The sequence below is a fragment of the Nesoenas mayeri genome, assembly GCF_963082525.1.
Source record: "Nesoenas mayeri genome assembly, chromosome: 1".
In the NCBI taxonomy this organism is placed as follows: domain Eukaryota; kingdom Metazoa; phylum Chordata; class Aves; order Columbiformes; family Columbidae; genus Nesoenas; species Nesoenas mayeri.
The window spans coordinates 212479977-212498192 of record NC_137541.1 but is presented as its reverse complement, the minus strand read 5'-3'; the positions used below and the strand labels follow the sequence as shown (position 1 = coordinate 212498192).

The following is an 18216-nucleotide window of genomic DNA, read 5'->3' as shown; positions in this document are numbered from 1 at the left end:
CCAGCTCCCCAGTGCCCCCTCTGCCATGAGCAGGGACATCTTCACAGCTCAGGTTGCTCAGAGCCCCGTCCAGCCTGGCCTGGGATGTCTCCAGGGATGGTTCATCCACCACCTCTCTGGCCAACCTGGGCCAGGCTCTCACCACCCTCAGGGCAACAATTTCTTCCTCATTTCCAGCCTGAATCTCCCTCCTTTAGTTTAAAACCATCACTCCTTGTCCTATGGCAACAGGTCCTGCTCAAAAGTCTCTCCCCATCTTTCTTCTCAGCCCCTTTTAAGTCCAGAAAGGCTGCAGTAAGTTCTCCCTGGAGGTTTTTATTTTCCAGGCTGAACAGCCCAACTCAGCCTGTCAATAGCATGCTGCTATCTTCATGCATTTTTTTTTTTAATCTATGTGGTCTTATCTGCCTTTTTATTTGGTCTGGTCATTGCCCTTTGTGCTGGATCGAAGCACTTTTCTGTTTTGCTTTATTCCTAATGAAGCATAGTGGATCAACAGTATCTACATGCAATGGGTTATTCTCATTTTTAACTGCTGGCAAACTGTGCAGCATTTCAGATCTCTGCCAAATGTGTTCCCCCTTGGGTCTTTCAGCCGTTCACACCCCTTCCTTCTTTCATCGGTGAAATAGGAGTAGGAAACCTCACTGAAGGTGAGATAAAGGTGTCTGTGGTGGGATGGAGTCAGATGTGGCCATGCATCCTCAGCCACCGGCTGCTGAGAGATGATGCGGGTCATCCTTAATGCTAAGAATAGCCCTGGAGAATGAAAAAACAAGGTTTCCCATGGTGGTCTGGGAAATATGGGGTGATTACGGTGCACAGCAAAGGGTGAGGGGCTTTTAGACCATGCTTGGGCAGGGATTAGTGAAAACATTTCTACTAGTGCTTTCTACCTTTCTCTTCTACCAAGACGACTATGTAGGAAAGAGGTTGGACTGATTCCAGGTGTATTATCTTCCTGGACACCTTGAAGGGTTAAAGGATGCACACATGTAAAGGAGGGTGTAGAAATGATGGGCAGGGGCACCAAAATACTCCTAGAGACCATGTGATTTTTTGTTTGTGCCTCTATTTAAGTGTATTTTTTTGTTGAGGAGGCCAGGCAAAGACATGGAATCATAAAATCATAGAATCGTAGAATGTCCTGAGCTGTAAGTGACCCACAAGGATCACTGAGTCCAACTCCTGTCCCTGCATATAACAACCCCACAGTTCACACCAGTTGTCAGAGGGAAATTAAAACATTAATATAGTTACCCAAGGAAAGAAGGGTGTTAAGCCTGCAATGGGTACCAGCTCCATGAACATACCCATGACTTCAAATCTGGGCTCAGACTCCTTTTTCTTTCCTTCCTTGCTACCTTAGAACCCTTTTTCTTCGCCCTGTGCTATCCTGAGCTTTCAAGAGGCTCCAGCAGCAAAGTCGTTAACTGTAAATAATTAATCATAGCTCGGCTCCCAGAGACAGGCAATATTGGACGCCGTGGTCCGGAGACAGGCGGGTGCTTTTTCTCCTGCACTGCTTAACCCTCCAGAGGTTCAGAGGAGCTTTTCGTGGATGCTTCTTTAATTTACGATCGAATTTACTTTATTGATCCCATCCTGTATTTCGCTGGAGCAATATCTTGTCTCTTGAAATGGGGCTGAGGGCAGCAATCGTTTTTTTGCAGAGGATGCTGTGGAGCTTGTAACTCAGAAGCATACAGGTCCCTGCTTGAATTTACCTCTCCTGCAAGCTGCGCTTAAGAGTTGTACAAATACCACAGTTAAGACAGTCTCCTCTTGGTACAATTTACATCAGCCCATGCATTTGTTAATTTGTTTGTGGCTACGGTACTTGCTCCTTCGCCTCTCATCACGAGGGAAATAGAATTACACAGAACAATAACGTAAAGCCTTTCACCCCATTTGCCGTAGAGCCTGCAGATGCTGCCGAGATGGAAACATCCATCAGAGTGCACTGAACAACAAGCTGGAGCCTAATGGGTTTAACATGCCTCCAAACAATGCAGCTTCCTGAGCGGGAAGTCTGGGGACCGAAAACCCAACAAAGACATTGTCTTCCCTCATATTATTCACCCTATGGATGTGGCTGGTGAGAAGTGAGGAGGGAGACCAGGTCTGAAGGGATGAAGGTCAATGGTGCAGGGATGAGGATGGTGGCTATCCATGGATTTATATTTCTTTGTGCAGTTAAACTTAGGTGGTGGTTGGGAGCCAGAAAGCAAGTGTGGAAGGATTCTTCCAGGGGAGGTACAGAAACATGGGGGGTTAATATGAGAGGCAGGTAAAATAAATTTAGAGCAGCCCCCAGGAGAAGGACTCGGGGGTGCTGGGGGTGCAAGATTGGCCATGAGCCGGCAACGTGCGCTTGCAGCCCAGAAATCCACCCGTGTCCTGGGCTGCATCCCCAGCAGCGTGAGCAGCAGGTGCAGGGAGGGGATTCTGCCCCTCTGCTCCGCTCTAGTGAGACCCCCCTGCAGTGCTGGTCCAGCTCTGGGTCCTCAGCACAGGACACACATGGACCTGCTGGAGAGGGGCAGAGGAGCCCCAGGAATGATGCGAGGCTGGAACAGCTCTGCTGGGGGACAGGCTGAGAGAGCTGGGGTGTTCAGCTGGAGAACAGAAGCTCCAAGGAGACCTTAGTGCGGCCTTTCCAGACTTAAAAGGGGTTGAGAGAAAAGATGGGGACAGACTTTTGAGCAGGGCCTGTTGCCATAGGACAAGGGGTGATGGTTTTAAACTAAAGGAGGGAGATTCAGGCCAGACATGAAGAAGAAATTGTTGCCCTGAGGGTGGTGAGAGCCTGGCCCAGGTTCCCAGAGAGGTGGTGGATGAACCATCCCTGGAGACATCCCAGGCCAGGCTGGACGGGGCTCTGAGCAACCTGAGCTGGTGAAGATGTCCCTGCTCATGGCAGGGGGGGCACTGGGGGAGCTTTAAGGTCCCTTCAACACAAATCCTTCTGTGATTCTATGACTGTATGATTCTATGAAAGGAGGTTCTAACCCATCAGAGAGCCAGTGTATGCAGGGATGGAGAAGGCATTGCTGAGCCCCCTTCTTGCAGGTAGGAGCTGCCTGTGCCTCCTACCTCTGACCCTGTAGAGCAGTCCCCAAGACCCACCCTCATTTAGGCAGAGCAGTGGTTGTATATAACCATCCAGCATCTCCGAAACTGCTTGATCTCAGGCGCCCAATTCTGCATGCCATGCCCTGGTGTGACCACCAGCCCTGTGTGATGGGGAGCTAAAACCAGTTACATAGCACTTGGACTTGATGATCTTGAGAGTCTCTTCCAACCAAAATTATTTTATGATTCTATGATTCTATCAGATATAGCAGCAAATGTGACCTCAGCCACAGATGGTGAGCTTGGACTTGCCTTGGTGGGACCTTCATGTCTGGGCAGATGCCTCATCCTTGGCTCCAGCACCACTCAGGGCTGAGCTAACGCCCATCTGGGTTTTTCTTCTCAACCCCTTTTCCCATCTCTTCAGTGCTGTGGGTATTTCTGAACTTAAACTACAGTGTCATCGCGTAATGCACATTGCAAACATACCTAAGACAGCTTGACATAGGGCAATATATAATGTAGAGGCTGGATCCTGGTCTCAGTGGTGCCTAACCAAACCAGAGGAGCTGCTCTGGGGTTTGTGGAGCTGCACTGCCACGGGAAGGAGAATAAGGCTCATGGAGATTTGTACCAGCACGGTGGAGACCAGAGCCTGCCCCAGGCACTCTATGGAGACCCTGGGATGCACCTTGTGGCTGGAATTCAGGGTGGGATTAGGGGAGGTCTGGAGGTCTGTTTACTGATTGAGATGGTCAGTGTAGGTGTGTGGTTGATACCAGACAAAAAGAAGCCAAGATGTCTTGTGTGATTCAAGGATATGAAGGGGTTGATCAGGGGTTGTCCACCTTCCTCCTACTGGTATTGAAGGGATTATTACAGGCTCACAGATTGTCTGAGGTTGGAAGGAACCTCTGGAGATCCTCCTAAAGAAGCCCAGCTGGCTTTCCTTGCCATAAGGGAGTGTTGCTGGTTCATGTTCAACCCCAGGTTCTTCTCTGCAGAGCTGGTCAGTCCCCAGCCTGTGCTGGTGCTGGGGTTGTTCCTCCCCAGGGACAGGACTTTGCACTTCTGGTTGAACTTCATGAGGTTCTCCAGCTCCTTGAGGTCTCTCTGGATGGCAGCACAAACATCGTTGGCGCCAGTCGCTTCTCCCAGTCTTTTGTCTCCTGCCAAGTAACTGAGGGTGCACTCTGCCCCGTCACACAGGTCATTGATAAGGATGTTAAACAGTAATCACCCAGATAAGGTTTAAACAATATTGTCCTTGCTTATCATAGAATCATGGAGCCATTTTGGTTGGAAGAGACCCTCAGGATCATTGAGTCCAACTGTTCCCCACCCCTGGCACTGCCCCATGTCCTGAGAACCTCATGTCCGTCTGTTCAATCCTAATTCCCTTGCACTGACACAGGATTTTGCTCTTTGCTGTGTTCCCCAGGATCTGCAGTACTGATTTTTTTCTTGCAGAAAAGTGAAAGAGAAACCTGTAAGAGTGCATGGCAGATTTCAGTGAAGGAGCTCTCTTCACTCCAAGTCTGCATCTTTATCCCCTGGAAGTCCTGACCTCCAGGCTGTGGCTCCAGGGAGACCTTATTGTGGCCTTTCTGTACTTCAGAGGGGCTGATGAGAAAGATGGGGACAGACTTTTGAGCAGGGCCTGTTGTGATAGGACAAGGGGTATTGGTTTTAAACTAAAGGAGGGAGATTCAGGCTGGACATGAGGAAGAAATTGTTGCCCTGAAGGTGGTGAGAGCCTGTCCCAGGTTGGCCAGAGAGGTGGTGGATGAACCATCTCTGGAGACATCCCAGGCCAGGCTGGACGGGGCTCTGAGCAACCTGAGCTGGTGAAGATGTCCCTGCTCATGACAGGGGGGACACTGGGGAGCTGGGAAGGTCCCTACAACACAAACCCTTCTGTGATTCTACTCTATGTTTCTATGAACCCCCAGAGTGAAGACTGTGAGGGTCACAGGTGCTGGTTGCTCTGTGGGTTGCAGAAAGTGAAGGATCTTTCTTCCAGCGTAGGGTTTTGGTCTGGATGAATGGAGCTGCAAGCAGCAGCTTGTTGGAAGAAAACCAAAATCCTCTTTAAAATGAGTATCATGTTGTGTCCGTGTTCCTGGGCATGTCCCAAAGGCAGGACCGAGCTGGCCCCTCAAAATCATCGAGTCCAACTGTTCCCCACCCCTGTTCCTGCCCCATGTCCTGAGAACCTCCTGTCCGTCTGTCCAACCCTCCAGGGCTGGTGACTCCAGCACTGCCCTGGGCAGCCTGTTCCAATGCCCCACAGCCCTTTGGGGAAGAAATTGTTCCCCACATCCAACCTCAACCTCCCCTGGCACAACTTGAGGCCGTTTCCTCTGCTCCTGGCTCTTGCCAAACAGCGCTGGCCCTGGTTATACTCTGGTATGTTTGGGATTTACAAATACCAGGGTCCTGGCCCTGCACTTTTTTGATGCTTAGAAGTAAAATGACTGATAATTTTTAACCTCTCAGGTGACCTGTTGACCAGCATGTTAGTGTTCTGCTTTGCTGCTTTGTTGCTTTGCAGAAGCAAAGCACTGAGAGAAAACGAAAAAAAACTACCCAGGAATAATTAATAATTACTTATGGTGACTGTGTGCCTGCTGTGATTCTGTGATTCTGTGATTCTGTGTGGGTGTTTGCAAAGCACGAGAGGATTTTGCTGTGCTGAGCAAGGCGAATTCAGGCAGAGCAACTTAGCATTGTGCCCAATGATTTATTTTGGCAGGCGGATAAAGCAGACCTGACAGAATGACAAGCACCACTGCAAAGAGCAGCTGCCCGGATCGGTCCCAGAAAACGCTCTGCAGGAACCCATTTCTCAGTATCAAGGTAAATACCTCCCGCTTTCTATAATCCCCCCTTGGATTACTGGCCCGGTAAAGCGGAGTTCAGCTTTCTGCAGAAGGCATTGATAGGATTTCTGTTTACAAGACGTGTTTGGAAATGGATGGGGTGCTCCCCACAGCAGATGGATGTGCAGACACCTCCACCCTAAAGCGAGCGGTGGGACGGCGATGTAGCAACGCAAGTTTAACTTTCAGCTTCTGCAGCATTTAACTCCTGTCAGTGGAACCCCCTGAGCCCAAAGCAAACTGTCAAGAGAAACAAATCCCAGGTCTTCAAGCAGCCATGAGCCTTGGTCTTTGTGGAAATGCTTTTGTATGGTACCCATGATAAATGCGTGTATGTAATGGGGGCAGAAAAGGGGGAATTGATGCTCACTCTTGGAGTTTAGCACACAGCAACCTGCAAAGCTTTGGGTGTTATCCCCCTTTTAGGCAAGGAGTGGCATCTAGTTGGCTTAAACCTTGCCCTTGGTTTAATTTGTTGACTGAAAACATATTTCCTAAGCAATGATTCCAGACACCCCCCCTGCAATACCTCCTGCCCTTGATGTAAGATCACCCAGCTTCTCCTGTTTTGCTGGTGGGTGTCTGGGGTCATACAATAGAATCATAGAATAGTTTGGGTTGAAAAGCCTTCCGAGGTCCCCCAGGTCCCCCCTGCCATGAGCAGGGACATCTTCAGCAGCTCAGGTTGCTCAGAGCCCCGTCCAGCCTGGCCTGGGATGTCTCCAGGGATGGTTCAGCCACCACCTCTCTGGCCAACCTGTTCCAGTATGCAGGGAGGTGGTTTCTCCATATCTTCAACCAAGAGCTCCACCAGGTCCAGTGCAGGCAACCAAATGAGTGGACTTCATTAAACTCTTTGGAGAAGGCCCAAAGGTTGGTTGTGGTGGTAACGGCAGGAGGTGGTGGTCACTTCTGCACAGCAGTGTGATGATCAGAGGGTGCCCAGGGAAGGCAGAGGACCAGTTTGACTCGCTTATTGTAGATGTGAAGCCACATTTCCTCTGTCCTGGAGCACCCAAAACAGTGAGTCATGGGGAACTCTGAGTGAAGATCCTTTTTTCTTCCCTTATCAACGCTGGGAAGAGGCGTGAGGCTGGATGCAGTAGAAGCTGAGATCTTCTGGTGGTGTGGCCAGCACTGCCTGTTTGAGTTTAGCACATTGATCTCGGGCTTGCCAGCAGTTGTGCATGGCCTCTTGCCTCCTTCCCATGGCTGTGTCAGTGCCAGCGAGACTCCTCAGCTCGTTATTTGCAGAGGAGGATCCATAATCCTCGGCTATGGAGGTGTTTGGGAACCCTTTTCTCTTTGTACAGTGCTAATGGCATTTTTTAAAAAAACCCATGTAACGATAATGATCACACAGAATCACAGAATCGACTGGGCTGGAAAAGACCTCAGAGATCATCGAGTCCAACCCTTGGTCCAACTCCAGCCCATTGACTAGATCACGGCACTAAGTGCCATGTCCAATCTGACTACTTGTGCAACTGGTGTTCTGCCAGAAGGTGCTATTGGAGAAGTGTAGCAACACACAAAAGAAAAATAGAAGTGTAAACATTTAGATAAGACAAGCATCTGCAAAGTGGAAATAATAATCAGCATTGGCCACAGTGTTGCCGGAAAAAATGAGTGCTCAGGTTGCATCAGAATCAAGTTCATATTTCCATCTTCTTTTTCTTACAAAGAGGACATTTTGGAAGTTTTGTGCTCTTCTCGTGCATCTCAAGGAAGCAGGAAACTAAAGCTGAGCCAGCTGTAGGTCTAGCTGGATGACAATTGTTATGTTCAATGGAGCATGTTGCTTGGCTTGTAAGCATCGGCTTTCAAGAAGCTCTTGTTTAAACAGAGATGACAGGTACAAAGTGTTTTGCTGTGGGAACAGGCTACTGTGAAGTGGGAGCTTGAGACACAGAGCTCCAGGGAGCCAAAGGTGGGGTGATGTGGGAGCAGATCAGAAGCTGCTGGCTGAATAGGTGGAGAGCAAGGTGGAAAACTCTTTTTCTGTTATTATGCAGCCACAGGTCTGGGGATTTTCTTTTTATGCCTGCGGTATGCACACAACTGATTTAACATGAGCTTTTCTTAGCGTGTTGCTGCAAATGTGTGTGGGAAACAATGGTTTCGTTTACTTAGGAGAGTTAGTATTGAGCTGGGAGACCAGATTCCTCATTCTCTCTGTTGTGTCTTCGTGTAATTTTAATGTAAACCAGAGCCAATCATATAAACCTTCCTTCTTCAAAGTCTTAGGGCAATGCAATGACATGAGTGTCCTGCTGGGCTCGGTGCAACCTCAGGTCCTCTCCAGCTCAATGTTTGAGGAGCTCTTTGCAGAACCATGGGCTGCACCTAGGGTGGCTCCTTCTGTCCTGCGGCATCTGGTTCATGCTCTTTTGGCTGAACAATTTTGCTTGATGAGTAATTATAGCATTATCATCAATTTATTGCTGCATTCAGTGTGTTGGAAGCCAGTTACCTGACTTGTTAGACAGTATCACCAGGCTGTAGAGGAAAAGATGATGGCCAGTGTTAAAGGCTTCAGATCTGTCATTTTTGTGGGGAAGAGTTTGGTGGGTTTGGTTGGTTTAGTTTGGCTTTTTGGTGTTGTTTTGTTTTTTACTTGCCAGCAACATCATCTTTAACAACAAAATCCCATTGATTTTTCCTTGCAGAGTCTTTTTAAGGGGTTTCGAAACTTCAAAGATTAAAGACACTGAGGTGCAAAGTCATCTTGGGCCTGTGAGAGGAATCGATGTCTCTTTTCCTTAGCAAGGGTGTCTGTGTGAATGTAGACATTGAGGAAATTCTTGGTGGGGGTTGTTGCAGACCAGACCAGGGCAGGACAATGGGCAGTTGTTTCCTGAAGTCTGTTGCTTTCTGAAGGGTCCCTGGAGCCCACCCTGAGAAGAACAAAAGGAAGGTATTTTGGTGGAGACCAGTCCTGCTCCCCATGGACACCCAGCTGCTGGGTTTCTGCTCAGAAAGCTCAGCAGGGAAATTATGACCCATCTCTTCAGGTCAGAGCGGCTTTGAAAGAGAATGCAGGGATGGTTACAATCATAGAATCACAGAAGGGTTTGGGTTGAAGGACCTTCCCAGGTCCCCCAGTGCCCCCCCTGCCATGAGCAGGGACATCTGCACCAGCTCAGGGTGCTCAGAGCCCCGTCCAGCCTGGCCTGGAATGTCTCCAGGGATGGTTCAGCCACCACCTCTCTGGCCAACCTGGGACAGGCTCTCACCACCCTCAGGGCAACAATTTCTTCCTCATGTCTGACCTGAATCTCCTTCCTTTAGTTTAACCCATCACCCCTTGTCCTATCACAATAGGCCCTGCTCAAAAGTCTGTCCCCATCTTTCTTCTCAGCCCCTTTTCAGTCTGGAAAGGCTGCACTAAGTTCTCCCCAGAGCTTCTGTTCTCCAGCTGAACACCCCAGCTCTCTCAGCCTGTCCTCCCAGCAGAGCTGTTCCAGCCTCGCATCATTCCTGTGGCTCCTCTGGCCCCTCTCCAGCAGCTCCATGTGTGTCCTGTGCTGAGGACCCAGAGCTGGACCAGCACTGCAGGGGGGTCTCACCAGAGCGGAGCAGAGGGGCAGAATCCCCTCCCTGCACCTGCTGCTCACGCTGCTGGGGATGCAGCCCAGGACACGGGTGGATTTCTGGGCTGCAAGCGCACGTTGCCGGCTCATGGCCAATCTTTCACCCCCAGCACCCCCAAGTCCTTCTCCTGGGGGCTGCTCTCCATCGCTCCATCCCCAGCCTGGATTGATACTGGGGGTTGCCCTGATCCAGGTGCAGCAACATCAGGCTGGGACCAATCCCAACAAAACCATTTCCAATCGTTCTCCTGACATTGCCAGGCGTTATCCTGGCTGCAGCCCGTGGCCAAGGAGAGAAAATCCTCTCTTCCTATTCTATTTTTCCCATTCAACTACTGAACTACTTGTTTTTACCCCAAAGGCAGAGCTGACCTGACCATGCATGTCACCAAGCCCACAATTAACACAGGATGCTTTTTGGTTTTAGGGGGTTTTTTGTTTTTTGTTTGTTGTTTTTTGTTTTTTTTCCAAGAAGTTAGGTCAGCCCATCCGGTTTCTAAATGACTTCCTCAGAAAACACAGCTTCAAGTCCAGGATTTGAGTGTTTCTTGCAGAAACACAAAACCATTGCTCAATGTGGTTTATATGTTTGAAGTGGCTGAAGGGCCAAAAATCACAGCACTGCAGTTTTTATAGATATATATATATCTGTAGAGAGAGAGTGTGTAATGAAAACCAGTTGCCATGTGTCAAAAGGCAACTGAGAGGCATAACTCGAAGCTGAACCTGGGGCTGATGGTTCCTGAGCCTTTAGAGATCCCTGGGATTAATTCCTATGGTCCATCAGAGCAGGTTAAATTAAATTGTTGCCCTGAGGGTGGTGAGAGCCTGTCCCAGGTTGGCCAGAGGGGCGGTAGATGAACCATCCCTGGAGACATCCCAGGCCAGGCTGGACGGGGCTCTGAGCACCCTGAGCTGGTGAAGATGTCCCTGCTCATGGCAGGGGGAACTGGGGAGCTGGGAAGGTCCCTCCAACCCAAACCGTTCTATGATTCTGTGAAACTGGAACAAGCTGATTTGCCCCAGGCCCATTTTCTCCTCTCTGCAAGCACAGCCCGTTGCATGGGATTTTATCATGTGCAAAGGCACAAAACCCTTTCCTAAAATAGCAGCGAAAGTCTCCCAAACACACGGAAACAGCGTGATAGGGACTTCCCTGTGACAACCAGGGCAAGACTGTGTGTGCGACTTTCAGAGCCTTTACATGGAGGATTTGTTGCCAAACTGCACAATCAACACTGGAAACACAATGGAACCTTTCTAAGAAGGTTTTTTCCAGACCATCAATAGAAGAGATATTGATGTTTAATCCCCAGTTCTGCAATTTATTCTATGATTCTGTTCTGTGATTCTATACATTTATTGGCTGTTTAGGATTGAGTACATTTCTCTATTCTTTTACGCATGTGGAGTGAGAGCAGCAACACCTTTGCCAACACAATGCAAGGCTTAGTAGAGGAAAGCCTGTAAAAATATATTTAAAAATACAGGGAAATGCAGAAAAGCAGTGAGTTCCACCAAAAATTCTTGGTTGCAGAGAAGCTCCTTGTTCAACTTGTGGTAGAGCAGCGATGGTCTCATCCCAGTGCTGGTTGTGAAGGATGTAGACATTGGGTTGGGGTGAGGGTTCCTCTCATCCCAGTGCTGGTTGTGGAGGATGTAGACATTGGGTTGGGGTGAGGGTTCCTCTCATCCCAGTGCTGGTTGTGGAGGATGTAGACATTGGGTTGGGGTGAGGGTTCCTCTCATCCCAGTGCTGGTTGTGGAGGACGTAGACATTGGGTTGGCTGAGGGTTCCTCACCAGACACCTTCCAGGGATGCTGCCCATCCCTCTGGGCCACTGGGAAGATGTTCTGGGCACTCTCCATGACTCATGGGTGGTGGGAAGCGGTGGTAGCACTGCTCCGGAGGAGGAAGGTTGCTTTGCACCCTGGCTCTGCAGAGGGGTTGGTTTTTCAGGGGTCCATTGATACCAAGCACCCTCTGCCCCTGGTCTAGTGTGATGTTTGGTGTTATCCCAACGCAGAACCTGAGGAGGCACTTATAATAATAACGCTTCGCGGATGTTTATTGAAAAAAAACACATTAAAAAAACTCTCCCTTCCTTCCTCCTCAGCCTACACAAGCGCTCGTTTGGATTTTCTGAGTTGTTTTAATTCTTCTGGTGTAGAGAGGAAATGATGTGAGCGTGGCTTGGCCCACAATGGGAAAGAGGTGGCACACAGCTGGGCTTGGGGGTGCTTCTGGGATCACCCGGCTCTGGGGCTGCCCCTGTCTTTCCATGAGTTAGTTCTGCTGTCAAAACCCAGGTCTTGGTAAAAGGCTGGTGTCTGCAGACCCAGGTCACCTTTTGATGTTCTCCCACTGCTGGGGTAGCTCATTAGACCCAGCCTGGCTGATCCCACCAGTCCCAAGTCCAGGTGTGGAGGGACCCCAGCTTGAAGTCCTTGGGAAAATAACCAGATGGCACAGAAAGACGGTGCAAGAGGATCTACCTGCCCTGTGGCATGGGTTATATCCCAGACACAGGTGGGACAGGCACACGGTGGCATCTGGGTCAACCCTACACCATATAACATGGGAGGTCTCAGAGGAACCTTGAGATAGACACGCTGCTGGGACTCGACCACCCACCACCATCATCACAGCTACCACGGGGCAATCTGGAAATTCCACACTAGCAATAACCGTCTCTCTATTTCTCACTCATTAAAATATTCCACAGACTAAAAATGCCCTGTGGTTAGGGTGGTTGCCCACAATGGCTCCCTGAAGAGCAAGAAGGAGATTTGGCCTTGCAGAGCGTTAATTGTAAGACCTCCCACTTCGCTACCTTAGGAAAGTAAACCACCACCTTGGAAACATGGGAAGCACAGAATATGTGACAGAACCCACAAAAAGCTGTGTTTTTCTGTGACATTTTCTCAGAAATATTTGACTGATAATCATTGCAGAAGTTGGAGAAAATGTAGGCGTTTTTCTTCACATTCCTGTTTGCTTCTTCCTTCTCAAACATTTCCACCTCAATTTTGACTTTCTAAACGTTCCGCTGCTTGCTCCAACCTAAAGTTCTGACTTGAGTCTTAAAACCTTTGTCCAGCTACCATCCAGGTATCCAGGTTTTTGTCAATCTCTTGGTCTTTGCTCTTTCAACACACAGAGTGCAGAAATGTCAGATGTTGGCCCTTCTAAAGCGTTTGGTTTAGCAGTCATTTGTTAAAAGGCACACGTTGAAGAACAGAGGTTGAAATGTTTAATTAAAACCTGCTATCAATAGCTTGATCTCAGGAAGCTGTTCCGGGCAGCCCCTGGGGATCTCCTTCCCTTTGTTTCATGCTGCTGTTTGCACTGTGGTCCGATGCCTTTGCAGCTCTTTCACCACCTCCGCTCCCCCGGAGGGACACGGTGCGTAATTGAGGGTCTGTCTGGGTTGTCTTTAACCATCCCACCAGCTCCTGGTGTTACCCAGACCCCCTGTCCTCCACCTCTGGTTTCCTTGAGCCACTGCAATCCCTTTGGAATGTCCTAACACCAACAACATCCTAATTCCCTTGCACTGACACAGGATTTTGCCCTTTGCTGTGTTCCCCAGGATCTGCAGTACTGATGTTTTTCTTGCAGAAGAAGGAAAGAGAAACCTGTAGGAGTGCATGGCAAATTTCAGTGAAGGAGCTCTCTTCACTCCAAGTCTGCATCTTTATCCCCTGGAAGTCCTGACCTCCAGGCTGTGGCTCCAGGGAGACCTTATTGTGGCCTTTCTGTACTTCAGAGGGGCTGATGAGAAAGATGGGGACAGACTTTTGAGCAGGGCCTGTTGTGATAGGACAAGGGGTGATGGTTTTAAACTAAAGGAGGGAGATTCAGGCCGGACATGAGGAAGAAATTGTTGCCCTGAGGGTGGTGAGAGCCTGTCCCAGGTTGGCCAGAGAGGTGGTGGATGAACCATCCCTGGAGACATCCCAGGCCAGGCTGGACGGGGCTCTGAGCAACCTGAGCTGGTGAAGGTGTCCCTGCTCATGGCAGGGGGGGCACTGGGGAGCTGGGAAGGTCCCTACAACACAAACCCTTCTGTGATTCTACTCTATGTTTCTATGAACCCCCAGAGTGAAGACTGTGGGGGCCACAGGTGCTGGTTGCTCTGTGGGTTGCAGAAAGTGAAGGATCTTTCTTCCAGTGTAGGGTTTTGGTCTGGATGAATGGAGCTGCAAGCAGCAGCTTGCTGGGAGAAAACCAAAATCCTCTTTACAATGAGTATCATGTTGTGTCTGTGTTCCTGGGCATGTCCCAAAGGCAGGACCGAGCTGGCCCCTCAAGATCATCAAGTCCAACCGTTCCCCACCCCTGTCCCTGCCCCATGTCCTGAGAACCTCATGTCCGTCTGTCCAACCCTCCAGGGCTGGTGACTCCAGCACTGCCCTGGGCAGCCTGTTCCAATGCCACACAGCCCTTTGGGGAAGAAATTGTTCCAAGATCCAACCTCAACCTCCCCTGGCGCAACTTGAGGCCGTTTCCTCTGCTCCTGGCGCTTGTTCTTGGGGAGCAGAGCCCGACCCCCCTGGCTCCAAGCTCCTTTCAGGCAGTTCAGAGATCAGAAGGTCTCCCCTCAGCTCCTGTTCTCCAGCTGAACCCCCCAGGTCCCTCAGCCGCTCCATCACACTTGTGCTCCAGCCCCTCACCAGCTCCGTTCCCTTCTCTCAATCCACTCCAGCACCATGTTGGTGTGCGTGTCCATATGACCTCTGGGAACTTGGAGGTGCTGTAGGTATTTGCCCTGTGTCTCTCAAGCAGAGCTGAGCTTATGCTCTGCAGCAGTTGCTCCTCAGTAAATCTCTCCCTCTGTTTACAAGGGTCACGCTGGTGTCAGTGATGGTCTCTCCTTCCAGGCGTGAAGACCATCTGTCTGGGCCATACAAGTCAAAGAGCCAGATGTCTCTGTCAGAGACAGAAATGTAAACGAGAGATTTTTGCGGTAGGACAAAACGCAGCATCGTGTGTGCAGCCAAAGACAAATAGGGTCATATATCTCTCTCCAGCAGATCTCAAGTCCATGAGGCTGTTGCTTCTTTTCCTGGCAAATCACCAGCTGTGCTGTGATTTGGTGGCTAACAGCAAACAGCCCCTGGAAACAGGAGGAGTGGGGTCCTTGCCCGGTGCTGACACAAAGCCACTGCAAGTCCATTGCAGGACTATCTCTCTTTTCTGTGCTTTAATCTGTCTGGATCAGGTAGAATAAAATACCAGATTCTCAACCCATTTTCACCTCTGGTGTTCAAGGAGATGAGGGGGAGTGGCTGGAGTCTGCTGAGCTGCTGTAAACCAACATGCCATGAAGGTCCTGGCTGTGGATACCCAAATGTGAATACAGATGCCTGGAAAAGAATGAATCTGGCCTCAACATTTCCATCTGGACTCATGTATTCAGGAAACAGTGCCTGGACTTAGCCAGCATGTCCTGCAGGAACACAGGAAATACAGGAAAGCTGACTGTGGGAAAGCTTTCCTTTGGCTGGGTGACATTTTCCTAGTCCAAACATGGTCCACCCCTCAGAGGTGACATGAGCCTGGAAGGGGGAAGGTCCTGGATATCATCCTGCTTTGCATGATGCCAACACATCACTTGTGGTGGTGGTACCCATACCCCAGTGCTACCAGGGAGCCAAAGGGGCCTGACCATCCTATTTTGTACAACAAGGGAGGTGAGAACCTGTCCCAGGTTGGCCAGAGAGGTGGTGGATGAGCCATCCCTGGAGACATCCCAGGCCAGGCTGGACAGGGCTCTGAGCACCCTGAGCTGGTGAAGATGTCCCTGCTCATGGCAGGGGGGGCACTGAGGGAGCTTTAAGGTCCCTCCAACCCAAACCATTCTGTGATTCTATGATTCTATTGTTCCTTTTTGTACTGTAAACAGTCTATCTGCTTACCAAGCAGCCTGGCTTGGCAGTGACCACACTTCAGACCTGGATCAGAATGAGACAAAGCAGAAACCCAGGCCAAGCTGAGCAGCTTCTCCAGGAAAGACTCCTGCCCGGTGGGAACTGGCTGCAAAACACGCAGAACCGGAGCAATGTCCTGCTCTAGCCAGCGACTGCGAAAACATCTACCAAAAGTCACACCCTGTGGCTTTGGGCAGCGTCCAAGGGTGAGGGCAGCAGCTCTGCAGGTTCCAGGGATATTCAGCCTGTCCTGCAGGGAGACGAGTGGTCCGTCTCCTTAGGGCACAGAATGTCCTGGCTTGGAAGGGACCCACAGGATGATCGAGTCCAACTGCTGTCCCTGTACAGGACACCCCACAGGTCACCCCGTGTGTCTGAGGACGGTGTCCAGTCTCTTGTTGAACACTGTCAGGTTGGGGCCGTGACACCTCCCTGGGGAGCCTGTTCAGTGTCCAGCACCTCTGGGGAAGAACCTTTTCCTCATGTGCAACCTGAACCTGCCCTGGCACATCTTCCTGCCATTCCCTTGGGTTCTGTCACTGTCACCAGAGAGAAGAGCTCAGCACCTGCTCCTCCTGCTCCTCTTGTGAGGAAGCTGCAGCCCCATGAGGTTTCCCCTTAGCCTCCTCTTCTCCAGGCTGAACAAACCAAATGACTCTAGCTGCTCCTCACTCTCCGGTAGCTTTATATCCTTCTTATACATGCAACAGTTGGTGTTGATTAGCTTATTTTGTCTCATTTGGGGGAGTGGTAGGCTACCTGTGTAGAGCCACATGGCAGTAGGGAAAGACAGGTTCCAGTATAAGTTGAGGAATGACCTATTAGAGAGCAGCATAGGGGAAAGGGACCTGGGGGTCCTGGGGACAGCAGGGTGACCATGAGCCAGCACTGGGCCCTTGTGGCCAGGAAGCCAATGGTACCTGGGGTGGGTTAGAAGGGGGTGGTCAGTAGGTCAGAGAGGTTCTCCTGCCCCTCTGCTCTGCCCTGGGGAGACCACACCTGGAATCTTGTGTCCAGCTGTGGCCCCTCAGTTCCAGCAGGACAGGGAACTGCTGGAGAGAGTCCAGCGCAGCCACCAAGATGCTGCAGGGAGTGGAGCATCTCCCGTGTGAGGAAAGGCTGAGGGAGCTGGGGCTCTGGAGCTGGACAAGAGGACACTGAGGGGTGACTCATTCATGTTGACAGATATCTAAAGGGTGAGTGTCAGGAGGATGGAGCCAGGCTCTGCTGGTGACAACCAGTGACAAGACAAGGGGCAATGGGTGCAAACTGGAACACAGGAGGTTCCACTGAAAGAGGAGAAGCAACTTGTTGGGGGTGAGGGTGGCAGAGCCTGGCCCAGGCTGCCCAGGGGGGTTGTGGAGTCTCCTTCTGTGCAGACATTCCAACCCGCCTGGACACCTTCCTGTGTAACCTCATCTGGGTGTTCCTGCTCCATGGGAGGATTGCACTGCATGAGCTTTCCAGGTCCCTTCAACTCCTCACATTCTGCGATGCTGTGACGTGGTTCGCTGGCTCTTTGCTGGGTATTTTGCAGAGCTGTGGATGAAAAGGAGGTGGTTTCCATTCCCTCAGGACAGTTCATTCAGCACTCATGAAATATTTCCGTATAAGGAGCAGGAAGATGGATGCTGCTCTCAGTAATGGGGCAGCTCAAGCCACGTGTTCGCCTGCGCAGCCCAGCACCAGCACATCCCAAACTCTGGAGAAGATGAGATCAGATTATTTTCTAGGGGATGATGATGATCTTTGACAAGATTTCCTTCTGGAAGCAGAAAAGAACCATCACATTTTCCCCGAAGGGGATACATCATTTCCACCCAGGGCTTCGCAAGAAGGAAGTGAAAACAGTCTGAATTGTTCTCCCTGACCTTCCCCTGACTTTGTCTGAAGAAGCCGTTTGTTGCCGTGTCTGGAAGGACTCATTCCTGCCCCAGAAGAGCTCCTGCCAGCACTGGGGATGGCTGCCTGCCGCAGGCTGGATGGGAGCAGGAAGGTTGTGCAACCTCCTACTTCTGCTGATGGATCTCGGGGTCAAGGCCAACAAAAACTCACAGCAAGTCTTTCCCAAGCTAAACGTCCAAAGCCACTTTCAGCTGAAGAAACTACACTCTCCTGACAAATAATAACCTTACTGTCATGTTTGGCAGAGGACTATTTAATAGTCCTGACCTAATTTCTGATGATCTCTGGTGGCAGGAGCAAGGGTAATATTTCAAAGGCTCATGGTCAAAGGTTCATGCTCAATAATTCTGCCTTTGTGTAGTAGATGCCATTTGTTATAGAATCATAGAATCATTTTGGTTGGAAAAGACCTTTAAGATGATCAAATCCAACCATTAACCCAGCCCTGTCCCTGCCCTGTGTCCTGAGATCCTCATGTCCGTCTGTCCAACCCTCCAGGGATGGTGACTCCAGCACTGCCCTGGGCAGCCTGTTCCAATGCCCCACAGCCCTTTGGGGAAGAAATTGTTCCCAAATCCAACCTCAACCTCCCCTGGCGCAACTTGAGGCCGTTTCCTCTGCTCGTGGCGCTTGTTCCTGGGGAGCAGAGCCCGACCCCCCTGGCTCCAAGCTCCTTTCAGGCAGTTCAGAGATCAGAAGGTCTCCCCTCAGCTCCTGTTCTCCAGCTGAACCCCCCAGGTCCCTCAGCTGCTCCCATCACACTTGTGCTCCAGCCCCTCACCAGCTCCGTTCTCTTCTCTCCACTCGCTCCAGCACTTCAAGGTTTT

General features: G+C 50.4%; 1 protein-coding gene across 1 annotated transcript in view; it reads left to right on the top strand.

Moving 5' to 3' along the window:
• Positions 1-5853: 5853 nt before the first annotated feature.
• SLCO2B1 (solute carrier organic anion transporter family member 2B1) overlaps positions 5854-18216 on the top strand; it is a gene marked incomplete at both ends in the record, with an annotated part of 47806 nt that continues 35443 nt past the window's right edge. Inside the window, one exon of the mRNA XM_080357733.1 lies at positions 5854-5934. Coding sequence (XP_080213859.1) covers positions 5854-5934 — 81 coding nt within the window. The remainder of the gene's footprint in view (positions 5935-18216) is intronic.